This window comes from Eupeodes corollae, chromosome 2 (assembly GCF_945859685.1).
Source record: "Eupeodes corollae chromosome 2, idEupCoro1.1, whole genome shotgun sequence".
NCBI lineage: Eukaryota > Metazoa > Arthropoda > Insecta > Diptera > Syrphidae > Eupeodes > Eupeodes corollae.
In genome coordinates this window covers 36,608,603-36,627,128 of record NC_079148.1, presented here as the reverse complement: position 1 = coordinate 36,627,128, position 18,526 = coordinate 36,608,603, and the positions used below count along the sequence as shown (strand labels likewise).

Sequence of the window (18,526 nt, the reverse complement as noted above, 5' to 3'; positions counted from 1 at the left end):
ACCTAAGGAGTTATAAATCACTTTTTTAAATATTTCAAAATCAAACGCAGATTTTTACCGCCACCTGTCTGTAAGAAAAGTAAACAATCTCATCCATACAACTCGCACCTCTAAACGGGCAACCATTTTGAATGCAGCGCTACCAACTCTCCCACAAATGCAATCCAAAAGTCATTTGACGGCGGCTTTTTCACTTTTGCAACTCGTTCTTGTTCGTCCTCAATCGTTTCTTTTTTCGCAAAAAGCCAGAAAAATTAAGAAGCTAAAGAAAAGCATTTCACTTTCCAAAACCAAATCAAAAAACAAGAAAACTGAAAAAGAAAATTTCTCCCTCAATAATCAACCAGTTACCAATTAATATTCTAAACTTATTCACGCCGAATAAATATTTCAATCTCAATCCAAGTGAATGCAAAAGTAAATGGATTACAATCCCAATCCCAATGTACATTGAATATACTCCATTTGATCTATTCGACGAGGCCGAGCAGCATCTTCGGTATCCAGCAGCAGCGGGTACGACAACTTTTGGCTTTGGTGTCTCGGTTGGTGGCAGCGGAGTTGCTGACGACAACTACGACGACGGCGAAAACGGTATCGACGACGACGAAATTAGCATTGTCCAAAACGGCAACGGCTTCTTCGAACTGAAAAGCCACCGCCGTCCAACCAAACGCAAATGCAGTGAATTACCTCCTGCGCAAAAATCCACAAAGAACATCAAACGAAACTTCATTGGCAGCAGTGGTACCCAAAACCACAGCTACAGCCACAACAGCGGCGGCGGCACCACTAGCACCAGCAGCATCCCAATGGGGTTTGATTTTTTTTCAAGAATCCGAAAACTTTTTAGTGACAGTGACGGTCCATTTGGCAGAAAAAGGAGGTATGTCTGTCGATTCGATTTTCAAAAATTAATGAATGCAAAAAGAAAAATAGTGATTAACTTTCGCTTAATTGGATTTTGTTTTTTTTTTTTTTCTAAAACTAAAAAAAAACAACTTAATAGAGCTGACGACGGTGACTGGAATTCGGCCGCTTCACAGTTCAAGTATCGCCGAGTGGACAACGGATTCCCAAAAATTGTGAAGAAGTCTTTCGAAGAAGGTAACTTTTTTCTTCTTTTACATTTTCTTTAATTGCCATTGGAATTTCGTCGACGAAGGGTTAGGTTAGGTTAGGCAAGGCAGAATAATGAGAATAGTTTCACCTTTAACTCAACTGGAGGAGGCTTCGGATCAAACGACGAAGACGACGACTAATACGATGAATAAGCTACGGCCACCCAGTCCTGCGCAACGAATAATCGGTTGTTGTTTTCTTCATTTTTGGTTCCTCTTCTTATTTTTGTTTTGATATCGCGTGCTGTGCTGTGGGTATAGTTTTCTATTCAGTTGGGTAAATGAAAATTTTAACGTTTTTGAGACCGTTTTTACCTAAAACAAAAAGAAAATAGAAGAAATCAGACCATTTCCAGGTATTTGTAGAGATTATGGAAAGAAAAGTGGGATGGTGGGGGCTAGAGTTTTGTTTTTCTTCCAGTAATGAACTTTCCAATTGACTTTTTTAGAAGGTTGAAGTTAGTTGATTTGAGAAATTGTGGTGGCAACGAAATTTCCCTCCAAATTTTTGAAGAATCTAACGTAACCTCAATGTCACACTCTCATCTCGGTTCTAGGTCATAAGAACTTGAATGTCATTCAGATAAATAAAAGAAGCCATGAACTGGCGTCGGTCGGTCTATGCTTCTTTTTAAGAATTTTTGGTGAATTAAACAGGTTCAAAAATGTTTTTTGGAGAAAATGTATAAACAGAGAATAAATGGACACAACGTATTTTGTTGATTAAGGAACTCGTCACACTCTTGGATATCCCTAGTTTTTCACTAATCTTAAGAAAGTTTCTTTTAAAACATTATCTCGAAAAATGTTATTAAATTACTTGAAGCTCTTACTTAAGGTGGTGTTACAGTGCTGTGTGAACTATGGTTCCACCCAATAATGTTCGCAATCTAGCTCGTTTTCTAACTAGATGTTTCCCGTTGCTAGTTGGTAGTTCAAGTTGAGTGAGGTCACTTGTCGCGTCCTTTCTTTACTAGGTAGTTCTGTGGGGGTTAATTCGAAGGCGGGAGTATTGTTGGTTTTCATGCGCTCTACGTGACTTTGACATTAGGTTGTCCCGTCGATGTATGAGAAAGCTACACTATCAAAAGAGGTATCAAAATTTGCGTAATTTTACACAGATAAAGAAAACGTCAAGAAAACTGAAAGAACATGTTATCGTGGGGGGTAGTACCGGGCTTTGAAGATTTTTAAATTTCATGTTTTTACATACTTTAACCGTTTGAATAAAACTATACAAAAAATTAAGTTTTAAACGTATTTTATTATTAATATTATTTAAACAAATCACATAAAAACAAAATAAGCAAGAAATAATTTTAAATTAATGACATAACCTTAGAAGTTAAACTTCTTTTTGTGTCCAAAATTGGGCATTTCTGCACGAGATTTCAACTTGTCTCTAGAAGTAGGGTCAGTTACACTCTGTGATGCCTCTGTTACCAGTTTAACACATCTTTCCACAGATTAGGTGTGACAGGGAAAGTCAACAATTTCCAAGCTCTTATCTTTTGCCATGATGTGAAGGTCTTCAAAAGAAATATATCGAAGAACCGGGGGTGATGTTACCTGACATTCGTTCCACAAAATAATTTCGGTATAATCTTTAGCAGAGAAGTTGATCTTTGGTGGTTTATATATCCTGCGTTTGTTGATATTTTCAGCTTCTTTAGCTTTTTTTTATTCTTCGCAATGCCAGCTCCCGAATGTGGTCCGTTTCATCAAACAACATACTGATAAGCAGGTTTTCCGGATGTACAAAATAAGCATTTCTTTCTATAACAGAATCCACAACACATCCCAAGTTTTCGGGCAAACATCGAGAGTATATAATTAATTGGAAAATATGTTTGGCTCCATCCTTAAAAGACACCTGTCGCTTGATTCGGAACCAAATTGGAGCGTATACTTTAACGACGTAGTTGACAAACAATAGCAAATTCTCTGGTGGACGAAGAGTACTAACATAAAGTTTCAGTATGCGATTAGCTAAAGTAAGTCATCTCGAGTGCGCCATTTTTCCAGGTTGAGGGTTTGCCAGCTCAGGAGAACAGAAACCAGTAGATACAGCTTGACATATCTGATAAAGAAATTTTTGATCCGTACTAAGTTCATCAACCACATTTTTCGGCAAGTCGGGCATATTACCAGCCACTGGACAAAAGCTCACGTTTCCCAATAGGTCCAGAATATTCTCTAGGACCCGAAGTGCAACCATCTAATGTCAAGAATAAATGACGAAGAGGTAAATCATTGGCGTGAAGCATGCAAATACACCATTGCAGCGGTCTCTTCAAGAACTCCTCTAAATATTGAATGACGCCTCCCTTCCAACTAGGGTTAGTTGCAGTTCCGTCGCATCCAATGCAAAGCACGTCATCTAAATTCCAACCTTGACTCTCTAAAAAGGTTGTGATGGAAATAAAAATCCTCTTTGCGGTGCCACGACCTGGTGTTGTGTGTTCCAAGTAAATTGATCCAGGTTCTGCCAAAATTGAGATGTGTTCTTCAAAAATTTCTTTACGGTGATAACGCGCCCCTATTTTCTCATTTATCAGGGTCTTGTCCTTTCTTCCATCAAAGTAAATGCTTTTCATAGCAATACCTCAAATAACTTCTAAAGCTTCTTTACGTGATTTCGATACAGCTCGGTGGATCTTATTTTTGTCTTTAACAAGAGTTGAATCTTTGGAAGAAACCAAGCCGACATCATCCAAAACAGCAGAAGCGACAGAAGCAGCAGATCGCGTCGATAAACCGTATCGATCACATACCTTGGCAACTGTTGGAAACATCAATCTATTGCGATAAGCTCTTGAAGTCGATGGTGCATCTGTCAAAGGGGGGTTTGTTGGGGATGCCTCTGTTACCGAATGTGTTTCTGGGGAAGATTGACGGAGCAACTCTTCATTGCAGTTTCCTTAGACAATATCCGTTTCCTGCGTAGACCATTTTTTTGCTTCCCTCTTTTACTCTTCAATTTGCCTCTGCTGTCGTTTCTTCAAGATATTTGTTTCTTTAGTGTCAACCCCGCTTATAACCATTTTCTTTCATTTCTTTGATCCAACAAAAAACTTCTCTCATGGATGGGAACTTTCTTTGGTTTTAAACACGAACAAGTTTCAAATGAAGTGCATTTACAAGCAGCAACGTCGAAAAGCTTCTCAGATGACTCTAAACTAAACTAGGAAACAGGTAAAAACCTATATCCTTAAAGGACATCAATAAATTAAGTCATTTCTGCAGGTAGGCCTCAAATTTAAAAAAAAAAAATCTTAAAAATCGGATAGGTATGGAAACTTTAATTTAAATTGTGTCAGATTTATAAAGCAGTGGTTTTAAGGTCCAGAAAATTGATGATAATAGCAATATGCGCCAAAAATTAAAAAAAAAAACAATTTTGGTCACCTATTGGGGGTATTTTTAGCTTAAAACCTCATAAATTTGAAACCGCTGGAAACGTATTGTTGCATGCAAATCAAAATGTCAAATATGTTCTAAACCTATAAAAAATAAAATAAATAAATTGGGTGGCGCGACAGTCCGTTGAGAACCAAGGCCTAGTGACTTACAACTCTCAACCATTCCTGTGTGCGAGTAATGTTGTCAGGAATGGAGGGGACCTACAGTTTATATGCCGACTCCGAACGGCTAATTTTGAGAAAACACTTTTTCATGACAATAGTTACTCTTGGAGAATTTGTCAATTCCTCGCAAGAGGCAGTACCCGTGAAAAGACTTTAGATGGCGCAGGTAGGGATCGAACCCAAGACCTCTAGCATGACAGTCCAACGCACTAACCATCATGCCACGGGTACCACCTAATAAACCTAATAAGATCAAAAAGTTAATAAAAAGTAGCTCAGGAACCGAAATTAAGGAAGGGAAAAAAACATAAAAATATCAGTTTGTCAGCATTTTGAGGGTCGGTACAACCCCCTAGACAAATTTTAATATTTTTTTTATATATATTTTTGTAATCTAACTCCAATTACGCAAGTTTTGAGAGGTCTTTTGTTCGGGAAATCCAAAAAAAAAAATTTGCCGGGACACCCTATTAGACATTCCAGGTGTTTGCTTAGTTTATGTTTTTTTTTCAAGCTTACAGGCCTTATCACGTTTAAGTTTAAACAGTGCGAACTTAAGGAAAAAAAGGGAAGAATTAAAGAGGAGATACCGGTGTACATTGGTCTTAAAGTTTTGAATATCAAAATGGGAAGAAAAAACAGTATTAGGTAAAGCTTTCCACATTCTCCATTTGTGATTTAAAAAAGAATCTCTATACTTAACAGTACGTCCAAAATGGAGCTCTAGGGTAAACTGATTAGCATTGCTGTAAGTACGAGTATTACGGCTGAGTTTTTTAAGTTGAGGGGAGGGTAGGGGGGAGTTTCTGATTCGACAGAACATTGTTAGTAAAAGCATCGATAAAACAATGAAAAAGCAAAAAACATTGCGACGGTGTTCAAGCGATGTATATGTTTCGGTTATAGTTCAATTGCCTATCATTTTCAAAGCCCTTTTTCGGATTCTATCCAATAGATTTAAACTTGCTTTTAGAGCACCTGTCCGGATATGCGAGTTATATTAAAGAGTTGGACGAATGAAGGCTGTTTAAATCACATCCAGATCCGAAGAGTGTTTTTACATGACTTGCACCATCGGAGATATCCTAAGCACCTAGCAGCATTTTTGGTAATGTCGTATATGTGATCATTCCATAAGACATTATCGGTGACACTCATACCGAGTACTGAAAGCTAATTAGTTTAATGCATGCAAATGGGTGGGTAACGCTTCAACGTCAAACTCAAACGCATTGAGTTTTTGAAAAATTATGTATCTGTCGGAACAACCCAAGGTGCTTTCATTACGGTCCATATATCATTATATATAGCAACACTTTGGTTGCTGGAGAAAGGGCTGTCTACATAATTGCTTTCTTGGCTCAAAGAAACAACCGTTTGCAAGAGTAATTCTTCGATAAATCAGTTTCAACGAAACTGTAATTTTTGTCATTTTTAAAAAAGGTGATAACGCTGCGGAAAATTATAGAGGTATTTCAATTTTAAATTCAATAAGAAAAACTTTTACTGCAATCCTATATGAAAGGCTCACAAAATGGATTGAGGATAACAGTCTTTTGGGCATCTTTCTAGCCGGTTTCCGCCCAGGTATTTCAACCATGGATCATATCGTTGCCATTTCAAGCATTGCTCAACAATTTATAGATATGAAAAAGAAACTATACACTTGCTTTGTTGATTTTAAAGCTGCATTTGATAAAGTCAATAGACAAGCTTTAATTTACAAACTCTCTTGCATTGGTTTGTCACGAAAGTTTCTCAAAGTGTATGCAAGTTTTATTTCGTCAACAAATGCAAGGGTATGGGACGGTATCACATTTTCAAATCGATTTGAAACAACTCCAGGTGTTCCTCAAGGTTGTATCCTCAGACCATTATTATTAGCCCTGTTCATGGATGATGTCTGCGATCTTTTTCCGGGTGGAGTTGATTTTGCTAACATTTTAATCAAAGTCCTGTTGTACGCGGACGATCTAGTTTAGCTTGCTGATAATCCTTTCACGCTACAAATGTAAATAAACCGTCTAAGTTCATTTTGCGAGTCTTGGGGCTTGCAAATTAATACCCAAAAAACTAAGATTGTTGTATTTGAAAAGAGACAATCAAGAAGGCGAGCGGAAGAAAAATGGTCTCTAAATAATACACATATTGAGGTTGTACAGGAGTTTAAATATTTGGGTTTCCTCTTGGCCTACAATTTAAGCTATCTAAAGCACTCTAAAGAAAAAAACAACGAAGCTAAATTTGCACTTAACATAATGTGGCCAAAGTTTTTTTTCGAACCAAAATGTTCATTTAACGTCCAAGTACAAAGTTTTCAACGCGACAGTAAATGCATGCACTTCGAAGCTTTTGAAACTGTACAAATTAACTTTTTTAAGAGGATATTTCGTTTGCCTAACTCAACACCCTAATACGCCATATACAGTGCGGTTCACATGGTTAGCCGCACTATTTTTTTTCCTGGATAAATTGTAGTTTTTCTCATGAACTACCAAATAATCCATTTATTTGAAAGGTTATTAAATTCTCTTGGAAAAAAACCTGAATTTAAGAATAGTGAGAGACACCTAACGGTTATTTTCATCTCTTTCTTCCCACAAGTTCAAAAAAAGCTCAAATAAATCGGTTCACTTGGTTAGACGCACGAATTTATTTAGTTATTTTCTTAATGCTGGGTAATGCAAATTAAATTTGGTTAATGAGTGAAAATGGGTAAAAAAAAATGTTGACGGTGGCGGAAAAAGCTAAAATTGAGGCCTACCACTCAGAAGGGTATTCTATTCGGAAAATTGCCAGTAAAATAGGACGAAGTGATAAAGCAGTTCGAAATTTTTTATCAAACCCTGCTACCTACTGAAAAAATAAAAAGGGAAGGACAAAAACAGCCTTAACACCGAACTAGAAGCGAAAAATAATAAGAATTGCCTCAAATTCAGCACACTCCACGATGAAAATCAGACAATTAGCGGGTGTACGTGCCAGAAAATCAACGGTTCGTCGAGCTATTTTAAGTGCTCCACACTTGAAATTCAAAAAGCTAAAAAAAAACACCACAAAACGCTGCAAGAAAGGAACTTCGGTTAGAATTCGCTCGTCTTCACATGAAATTGAGAAATGTGGTGTTTTCTGATGAGAAAAAGTTCAACCTAGATGGTCCTGATGGGTATAATATGTATTTCCATGACATCCGCAAAGACGAATGCTTTTTGAATCGAAATCATTCGAAGAAAGGAGGAGTAATGGTATGGGGGGCCATTTCATACTACGGTGCCTTTGAGTTGGTTTTTGTTTCTCACAAAATGACAGGAGTTTCTTATAAAGCTCTTTTGGAAACAGCTTTTCCAGCAATAAGAAAGCTTTTTGGACCGATCCAGTAGATTTTACAAAAAGACAATGCTCCGATCCACAACGCGCACGTAGTAAAAGCATTTCTCGCTAGTGAAAATGTGGAATTGTTGCCGTGGCCACCATACTCACCTGATATAAACATTATAGAAAACGTTTGGGGATGGCTGACCCGTCAAATTTATGAAGGAGGCAAACAGTATAAAAACTGTGAGGAGCTTATTGCCGCGATAAAAGATGCCTGGTCTAAGATTTCATTAAATTATTTAAAAAAGTTATATGAATCTCTTAAAAGTAGAATTTTTGATGTCATTTCAAGTCGTGGAGGTTGTACAAAGTACTGAAACTGTAAAAAATAGCATAATAATAGGTTAGGTTTAGGTTGGAGTGGCTGTCCAGATGTCATTGACACACGTAGACCTCAAGGGTCCATTGTGATACCACTAATGAGGTTACTCATGGGAGAGTAATAAATTTAAACAAACCATTTAGTACTTTTAATAAAGTTAGAGAAACGTTTTGTGTCAATCGTTGCCAGTTCACTGGGATTACCGAGAAAGTAGTTCCTTCTAATGGAGAGTGCTGGACATGTACACAGAAGGTGTTGGACTGTTTCCTCTTCCTCCTCGTCCATGCAGCTTCTACAGAAGTCATTTGTGTAGACCCCTAGCCTCAGAGTCTTCCTATGAGGCAGTGTCCCGTTATTACTCCAATTGTAGAGCTTATACTTTGTCTGCTCAGTGATATCAAGCTTTTTGACCGTTTTAAGTCAATACTTGGCCATATTTGCTTGGTTGCTGGGCCATTTAGCATTTGTTGTTTCTAGAGCATATTGCTTGAGAAGATATTTGCATGTAGCAAGTGGTGTTTCTATGTTATGTTTTTGTCTAACATAAGGCAGAAGTTCCGTTTTTGGCGAGCTCATCGGCTTTGCAATTTCCCGGAATGTCTCTGTGGCCCGGCACCCAAATGAGGTGAATGTTAAACTGTTCCGTCATCTCATTCAGAGATGATTGACAATCGTGGACTGTTCGAGAGTTTGTGGAGACAGACGCGACAGATTTAAGAGCGGCTTGGCTGTCTGAGAAGATTCGTATATCCTTACAAGATATAACGTTTTCTTTGAGCCAGGATAGTGCCATTACTTCGGCCTGGAATACACTGCATTGATTGGGAAGTCTATAGAATAGACTGAAATTCAGTTGTTCTGAAAAGATACCACTTCCAACTCCATGATCGGTCTTTGAACCGTCAGTATAGAAGTGTACCGCATCGTCTTCCAGGGGTCCCTCTTCTTCCCAGGAGGATCTTGAAGGGATGGACACATGGAATCTTTTACCAAATACCATTTTTGGGGTGGTATAGTATAAGCGATCTGGGATAGATCTAAAATTGTCTAGAATAGTAGTATGTCCAGTATTGTTACTGGTCCATTGAGAGGTGGCTCTTAGCCTTACACATGAGTTGGCAGCCACCTTTTTAGAGAAGATGTCAAGTGGTGTTAGGTTTAAAAGCACTTCCAGTGCTGCGGTTGGTGTTGTGCGAAGTGCTCCTGTGATGCACATACCTGCTGACCGCTGGACTTTAATGAGCTTATTTGGATTTACCATCTTGTCCAGTGCGGTCCACCATACGACGGCTCCATAAATGAGTATCTGCCTGATTACCGAAGTGTATATCCAGTGGGTTATTTTTGGGGAGAAGCCCCATTTTGATCCTATGGAAATTGATCAACTTCTTTTTTTTTCAAACTTATAACAGGTGCGTCTAACCAAGTGAACCGATTTATTTGAGCTTTTTTTGAAGATCAAAATAACCGTTAGGTGTCTTTCACTATTCTTGAATTTAGTTTTTTTTTCAAGAGAATTTAATAACCTTTCAAATAAATGCATTGTTTGGTAGTTCATGAGAAAAACAAACAGAAAAACTACAATTTATTGAGGAAAAAAATAGTGCGTCTAACCATGTGAACCGCATTGTATGTAGAGTCAGCAATAGTCCTTTAGATGTATATACAAAATTTGAAGGCAAGTGCGAACTTCATTACAAGAGTGATGAAAAGAAGTGAAACTTGTCTTCACAAAATCATTTTAAGAAAATTACTTTGAGTGAATGCTTCCCCGTTTAAAGACTGGAACGAACTAGCTTACTTTTACGAAACAAGTTTAACCTTATCAGAAACTAATGTGACCGATTGGCAGGCTCAGTTTGCTGATGTGATTGCTAAGGTGGATCACAAAATGTTTCTGGGTAATCTTTCCAGAGCATCTTCATCTACTTGAAGATCTATTTATAGTCATTTGAACCACCAACTGCCCTTGGAAGTCTCTTACTTTAGTAATAAATTTTCAGCCTCGGTTATAAGTATTATTTTTAGAGCAAGAGTTGAAATTTTAAATTCAAACTTTGTACCTCATCGACCAGACTTGCCCCAGCTATGTGATCTATGTAACGGAAGAGTGAATGAAGATACTTACCATTTCGTTGCTGCATGTCCTATTCTACAAGATATTCGTCGGTTGCATTTTCGGGAAAGTTTTATATCTTTGGAAAAACTTTTTGAAATTTTAAATGGAGCAATAAGCTGGCGCAGCCACTTTAAATATTGCCAACATGCTCTTTCTTACCGTAGGTTAGGATAGGTTAGGTTATAGTGGCTGTCCAAGATGGAAACGGACACACTTAGGCCAGTTTAATGGCCCATTGTGATACCACATGAATCTTGAGGCTTCCTCCTAAGCTCAACGGAACCAGTTAGAGTCCCTTACGAAACGTGAGAGGCTGATTATACCGATATGATTTAGATCGTTTAGATCGTTAAAGAAGAATTCTCCTAGGTAATTCTTGCGTTTTCGAGCTAGAGCAGGGCATGTGCAGAGAAGATGAAGAACCGTTTCTTCCTCTTCCTCGTCCATACAGCTTCTGCAAAAGTCATTTGAGAATACGCCTAGTCTCGTGGCGTGCTTTCCTATTAGACAGTGTCCGGTTATGACACCTATTATCGAGCTTATATGCGATCTGCTTAGAGAGAGCAAGCACCTTGAACGTTTTAAATCCAGTGTTGGCTAGATGTTTTTTGTGGCTTGACACGTGGTGATGTTGGTCCACCTGGTGCCTGCCCTCCTCACAGCGTCTTGCATTAGTAGCAGTTTACAATAAGCGATTGGTATGCCAGTAGTTGCCAAACGTGGTAGGATGGGCTGTACTGTATCGTTCCTGGCGAGTTCATCTGCCTTACAGTTACCTGGAATGTCTCTATGGCCCGGCACCCAGCAAAGGTGAATATTAAACTGTTGCGCCATCTCCATTAGAGATGATCGACAGTTATGGACTGTTATAGAGTTTGTAGAGACAGAGTCCAGAGATTTGATAGCGGCCTGGCTGTCGGAGAAAATACGGATATCAGATGTTGATATCACGTTTTCTTTGAGCCAAGACAAGACTTCCTTAATCGCCAAAAGTTCCGCATGGAATTAATTTAGAGTACATGCTGGAAAAATGCTTTAAAGAAAATATCTTTGTAACTTTTCGATCAAAGCAAAGTATTTTACTTTGTCATGTTTTTTTTTTTTTTGTGAAGTAAAATTTTGTACTTAAATTGACAAAATGTTTTATTTTATTGTAATTTTTCCATTTATATTTTTGTATTATAAATTATTCACATCTGTTAAATCAATATCTGGCCATGAGAAGAAATCAGTACCGCGAAACAATCCAACAAATCTGATAGGTGAACAAAAGAATAGTTTTTCCTTTTTTTTTATTTTTAACAAAGGGTGCAACTTTCTCAAAAAGTGTAGATGAACATGATTCTTGATCCTTTAAATAATAGTAATTTCTTCTTTGGGTTTTCTTTCTGCAATATTTTTCAGCTTTTGTTTGAAAATGCGGCGACTAAGGATGTTGAGCTTTTCATCAATTGTTAAGCCTGCATTAAATGTCTGTAGTAAAGCTACTCAAATCCTTAAAGATGGGTACATATAGTAACTTTCTTTTCATAAAAAATTGTACCTTGTCCCAAAAACGTAGACATTTGGTAAGAAACGCTTGAAAGTTTCAGTTTGTTTTCCTTAAAATTCAAATTCATCTGAGGCAAGATCCGATCGATTTTTGTTTGTAAACTCAAAACTCCATTTTGACATTAATTATAATAATAATTTATTTTTTCTTTTCTTTCCCAAAAACATGAATGGTCTGGCGACCCTATCCTCGCGAAGATGAAATAAAAATTGTACCGCAGCGTCTTCACAAGTCTCCACTGGTAATGGCTCAACAAAATCGTAAGTAAATTGTATTCCATCATAATGAACACAAGTTGACAATTTGTTCTTGTTTAACGTTTGTTTTTAAAGAAAAAGAGAAAAGATCTCACTTTGTGCGTCCAAAAACAGTTACCAAACATATAACAAATACAAATTTTGCTGATATTGAATTCTCCGATGATGACGATGCTGAATTTATATTCACGAATTCACGTGGTGAGGCTTTTAACATTGTCGCGCCGCCATCCGCGTCGTCCATTCGACCAGTATTATCGCGGGCCAATCTAATGCCCTCAATGTCATCGGCTTCGATTAAGATGCAGAACATTCCATTCAAACAGCGACAGCCACCGCCGCCTTTGATACAAGCGAGTACAGGCAACATTTTGGCCTCGACTTTGATGCCCAATTTACAGCCAATATGTCAACAACGAACATACTCGTCAATACTCTCGGCATGTACCAATGGCTTCGATGATCGCGATAATACCAATGTCGCCTCAAAACGATCAACAAATAAAGAAACAGTCCAACAACAACACCAACACAGGACGACATCACCCTTCTTCTTCAATGGAACTAGCGCCACCGCAAACATCAACAATTTTACATCATTAAAAGGCGCCCGTTCGATTATGGCCCGAGAAAATGTTACAAAAGACCAAGAACAATACAGGGAGCTGTTGAATAAGTTGATACCTAATTTGTATGGCATCCAGGGAACCTCACCAAAATCACTATCACTTCCCTTAAATAAGTCACGATTGTCAATTAATCGAACAAAAGAACCAGTGACTATCGATTGCACTACAGAGAATTCGTCGACACCAGCGACGAGAAATCACCATCGAAAGGTGTCGATTGGTGAGAATGCTTTGACATTTGAACTTTCCGACGATGAAGATGATGAGGTTTGCGAGATTATTGATTTGGCCGAGGAAGAATTGAATATGTTGTCTGCTTGTTCGAAACTGCAAGACGATCAGGCTGAATGTCAGTATGACGTTAAGAAGAGAGCAGCTGAGAAGAAAAAACAACTGTAAGTAGTTTTCTTTTTTGTATTTTGGGTTTTTCAATAAAGTTTTTTATTTTGATATTTAAGAAAAGAGATCAATGGCTATATTTATATCAATTTCGTGCAATTTTTCATAGTTCGAAATTTTGCTGCTTTAGGTCCTCCAGAACTTACAAAATTCTATTTTTAAAAAGGGTTGAATCAATTGTAAAGCATTGGAAACCTTATGTTTCTCGTGCTCCCGAAGAAAAAAGTCTGAAGGTGTTTAATCACAGTTTAGTGACTGTCAGAAATTGCTGGTTTTTCTTTAGTTCTTCAAAATGTTCACTAGAATTTTTGGAATTTTAATGAAACCTCTTGCTGGAAAGCCGTAAAGTTTTTAAAGTTTAGTATTGACAACGAGTTGAAAAAGTAGGAAAAAAAGTCGACTTATCATTCCTTTAGATTGCATTGAAAAATTACTAAATCAATACGGGAAACAAGAACTTTTCGGGCATCGAGAGGCAGCAGTTGCGATGGATGAAGGCCTCGCAATTCAGCTTTCATTGAAAAATCGTGGAAATAATACGTTAAAACGACCCTTCTCGGGCGCCACTTAAAATAAATCACATATTTTATGTATTTCGTAAGATAAAATCATGTTGTGACAATAGTGCAAAGGATATTGGCCTTGCATTCCTTAATGCTGCTTCAATTTTTTTAAAAACAATTCGAAATTAAGTAAAACGCCCCTGCTTGGGCGCCACTTAAAAGAAAGAACTAAATTTTGTTTGTATTTCGTAAGGTTAAATCATATAGAGTGGCAAAGTAATAGTTACAAGGGAATCAGCCTTGTTTTTCTTCAAGTTGCATTCAAAAATGTTTAAAACAATTCTGTAAAACTTCCCTACTTGGGCGCCACTTTAAAGAAATCATTCAATTTTTCTGTATTTCGTAAAGTAAAATGATGTCTAGTTACAATTGTGCAAGGAGCACTTCGCACAACACCAACCGCAGGACTGGAAGTGCTTTTAAACCTAACACAACTTGACATCTTCTCTAAAAAGGTGGCTGCCAACTCATGTGTTAGGTTTAGAGCCACCTCTCAATGGACCAGTAACAATACTGGACATACAACTATTCTAGACAATTTCAGATCTATCCCAGATCGCTTAGACTATACCACCCCAAAAATGGTATTTGGTAAAAGATTCCATGTGTCCATCCCTTCAAGATCCTCCTGGGAAGAAGAGGGACCCCTGGAAGGCGATGCGGTACACTTCTATACTGACGGTTCAAAGACCGATCACGGAGTTGGAAGTGGTATCTTTTCAGAACAACTGAATCTCAGTCTATCCTATAGACTTCCCAATCAATGTAGTGTATTCCAGGCAGAAGTAATGGCGATTAAAGAAGCACTATCCTGGCTCAAAGAAAACGTTATATCTTGTAAGGATATACGAATCTTCTCGGACAGCCAAGCCGCTCTTAAATCTCTCGCGTCTGTCTCCACAAACTCTCGAACAGTCCACGATTGTCAATCATCTCTGAAGGAGATGACGGAACAGTTTAATATTCACCTCATTTGGGTGCCGGGCCACAGAGACATTCCGGGAAATTGCAAAGCCGATGAGCTCGCCAAAAACGGAACACTTCTGCCTTATGTTAGACAAAAACATAACATAGGAACACCACTTGCTACATGCAAATATCTTCTCAAGCAATATGCTTTAGAAACAACAAATACTAGGTGGTCACAAAGTACCACCTGGCTGGCAACCAAGCAAATATGGCCAAGTATTGACTTAAAACGGTCAAAAGGCTTGATATCACTGAGCAGACAAAGTATAAGCTCTACAATTGGAGTAATAACGGGACACTGCCTCATAGGTAGACATGCTCTGAGGCTAGGGGTCTAAACAAATGACTTCTGTAGAAGCTGCATGGACGAGGAGGAAGAGGAAACAGTCCAACACCTTCTATGTACATGTCCAGCACTCTCCATTAGAAGAAATTACTTTCTCGGTAATCTCTTCTTCGATAATACCAGTGAACTGGCAACGATTGACACAAAACGTCTCTCTAACTTTATTAAAAGTACAAAATGGTTTGTTTAAATTCATTACTCTCCCATGAGTAACCTCATTAGTGGTATCACAATGGACCCTTGAGGTCTACGTGTGTCAATGATATCTGGACAGCCACTCCAACCTAACCTACAATTGTGCAAAGAATTTCGGCCTTGCATTTCATCTGACTGCATCAGTAATGGTTAATACAATTAAAACTCAGTAAAGCGTTCCTACTCGGGCGCCATTTGGAAAACAAAAATTCAATTCTGTTTGTATTTCGTAAAGTTACATCATATCGAGTGGCAAGGAAATAATATGGAGGATGTAGGCCTTGATTTTTTAAAGGCTGTATTGAAAAATATTCAATTCGGGTAAACGTCGCTACTCGGGCGCCATTTAAAAAAAATCATTCAATGTTTGTGTAGTTTTTAAGAGAGTGGTAACCATCAATACCAAGATTGAAAGCATTGGTTTCCTTTAATCTGCATTGAAAATCGTTTGAAATAATTTTAGTAAAAGTCCCTGTTTGGGCGCCACTTAAGAAAGCACTTAAGAATGCAAAGCCGTTCCATTATTTCCCTCTTCAAGTATTGAAGCCAACTAGTGATTTATTTTACTTGAGGAACCAAGGAATCGGTTTGTTGTCTTTCTGAAGTGCATTGCCACCATCGCCGCGTCGCAGACTAAAGATAATTTACACCACTGACAAAGAGCTTATTTAAGTCACTATATAACTGAAGGTTTACCTCTCCAGCAAGTTACCTACATTTAGTTTGATTTGTTTTTTAGAATGATTCTTTTATTTCTTTGATATTTATTTGAATTTTCTTTTTCAATCCTTATTTCTAGCCCATTTGTTGAGCCAGTGAACTCACTTAAGGAGAAATTTGATCTTTCACCCGTTTGCCAAAATGACTGGCTTGAGAATTTCCATAAAAAATGGCAAAAGAAACACCTCGAAGGAAAACAAAAAATTGCTGAGACTGAAAAAGAGTAAGTAAAAGCAAAACTTTTGATTATTATTTTGACTTGTAGACTTTCTACAAGTTTGTATTTTCAAATAAACCAAATTTTTAACAATAATAATTCTACAACAACACTATTCCATATTGAGTTAAAATGAAGACTGACTGATGCAACAAGCTGAACACAAATATTCAGCTCCTTTCGTTTGAAGTCCAATATGGTGTGGTGTAGGATTTTATATATATTTTGGTATTATGGCTTCTTCTTCTAATTCAGTAAGAAAAAACGTAATTTTAGAGTGGAAGAGCTATCAGCTGAAACCCGCGACAAGGAGAAGGAAATGCAAGATCGGCTCAAAGAGCTGCAAATTGTCGATCCTGATCTAATAATTGTTGATGATTTCCCCGAAGGCGAGGAGGAACCAGAATTCCCAGCGATTACGCCAGAACATGAGGCAATCATTAAAGGAGCTCTCTTTGGTGGCCCACCGGATCAAGTATGTTAATTTTTGTTTTCTTTTAATCTTTATTTTTTATGTGACATATTTTTTTTGTTTAAGATGTTAATATCGAAATTCAATATGAGCATCACCCGCCGCGATATATCAACGCTCTTTGGCAAAACCTGGCTTAACGATGAAGTTATCAACTTCTACATGAATCTCCTCACAGAGCGTGGTGAGAATCGGAACGAAGAGGGCCTCCCCAAGGTCTATGCAATGAACACATTCTTTGTGCCGAGATTATTGCAGTCAGGTCACAGTGGTGTCCGTCGATGGACCAGAAAAGTCGACATATTCACATACGACGTCCTTCCGGTGCCCGTGCACGTTGGTGGAATTCATTGGTGCATGGCCATTATCCATTTGCGGGATCGTACCATAAAATACTACGATTCTATGGGTACGCCAAATCCAAAAATTCTAGCTGCCCTGGAGCAGTATTTGCGCGAGGAATCACTGGACAAGAGAAAGCGACCCTTTGACACGTCGGGCTTCCTGATAGAAAGTGTCAGGGATGTGCCGCAGCAGAATAACGGCAGTGATTGTGGTGTATTCAGTTGTATGTTTGCCGAGTTCATATGCCGGGATCGGGAGATCACGTTCTCACAGCAAAACATGGAATACTTTAGGCATAAAATGATTTTAGAGATAGTCCAGGGTCAGCTAATGCAGTAAATAAGAAAAAGAAGAAGTGTAACAAATTCACTTGACAAAAAAGCTAAGAAAAAAATCACACCTAATTAAATATAATCAAATTAAATGTTCCGTATAAGGGGGTAAAACATTGTACCCTCATTTAAATTAAAAAACAAAAGAAAATCATTAAAAAAGAAAAACAGAGTGGATTTAATTTATAATCAAAACAAAAATAACAAAGAGTATAGATTGTTAAGTTTACCCCTGCCACAGCATTTCTTTTTTACTTTAGTTTCTTCTTCCCCGCCAATGCACCGCTCCCATATCAACACCCACTCATCATAATCTCTCCTTCTCACTTCACTTCAACGAATCAATCTTAACCAATGCATCTTGTCGTATATTTACGTGTCCAATGAGAGTTTTGTTCATTTTAAGTTGCAAATTTCTAAAATTGTACTTTTTTTTAACCCAACTGAGATTTAACTTTTGAATTATGTACGCATATTATTATAATAAAAAAACACACATTTAATTTATGAATACAAAATAATAATACAAAAAATATAACAAGAAATCTTAAAAGAAAAAATTTCAGGCCAAACACAATTTGTAAGTTAATTTCATGTTCTTATAAAAATTAAATATTTTTTTTGATAAATTTAAGAAGAACAAAATATGATGGAAATAAACTAATTAAATAAAACAACAAAATATATTTCTTAGAGTCTTTTATTTCTACTTCGTCTTCGAATCCACAGCCAGAGGACAGGGCAGTAGAGGAAGACTCGCTCAACTTGAAGCGCGAAACTGGAGACATCTAGCTAGGGACAGAACTAGATGGAGAAGTTTGTTGGGTGAGGCCCTAGTTCACACAGGACTGTAGCGCCGCCTTGAGTAAGTAAGTAAGAGTCTTTTATTTGTTGGGATTTCTGTGATATTTTTATTATTAATATATTTTTACTTGGAAAGTTAGGAATTATATGGCGAGCTTTGTATTCGTACAAAAGTTGGAACTCAAGATTTTAATAAAACATG

At 37.6% G+C, this 18,526-nt stretch overlaps 1 protein-coding gene across 5 annotated transcripts; it reads left to right on the top strand.

Annotated features, from left to right (window-relative positions):
* The first annotated feature begins 173 nt into the window (after positions 1-173).
* LOC129945313 (sentrin-specific protease 1) lies at positions 174-18,209 on the top strand. 5 transcript variants are annotated; one of them, XM_056054968.1, is made up of 7 exons: positions 174-886; positions 1,010-1,107; positions 12,274-12,336; positions 12,409-13,357; positions 16,234-16,377; positions 16,627-16,846; positions 16,910-18,209. In XM_056054968.1, exons 1-7 carry the CDS (start codon positions 444-446, stop codon positions 17,525-17,527), a joined length of 2,535 nt encoding a protein of 844 aa, XP_055910943.1. In that variant the 5' UTR covers positions 174-443; the 3' UTR covers positions 17,528-18,209. The 5 variants fall into 5 exon arrangements, with proteins under 5 accessions (XP_055910943.1, XP_055910941.1, XP_055910942.1 ...); XM_056054966.1 differs by having other exon boundaries at positions 1,010-1,108; positions 12,245-12,336; XM_056054967.1 differs by having other exon boundaries at positions 176-886; positions 1,010-1,108; positions 12,245-12,336; positions 16,648-16,846.
* The last annotated feature ends 317 nt before the right edge of the window (positions 18,210-18,526 follow it).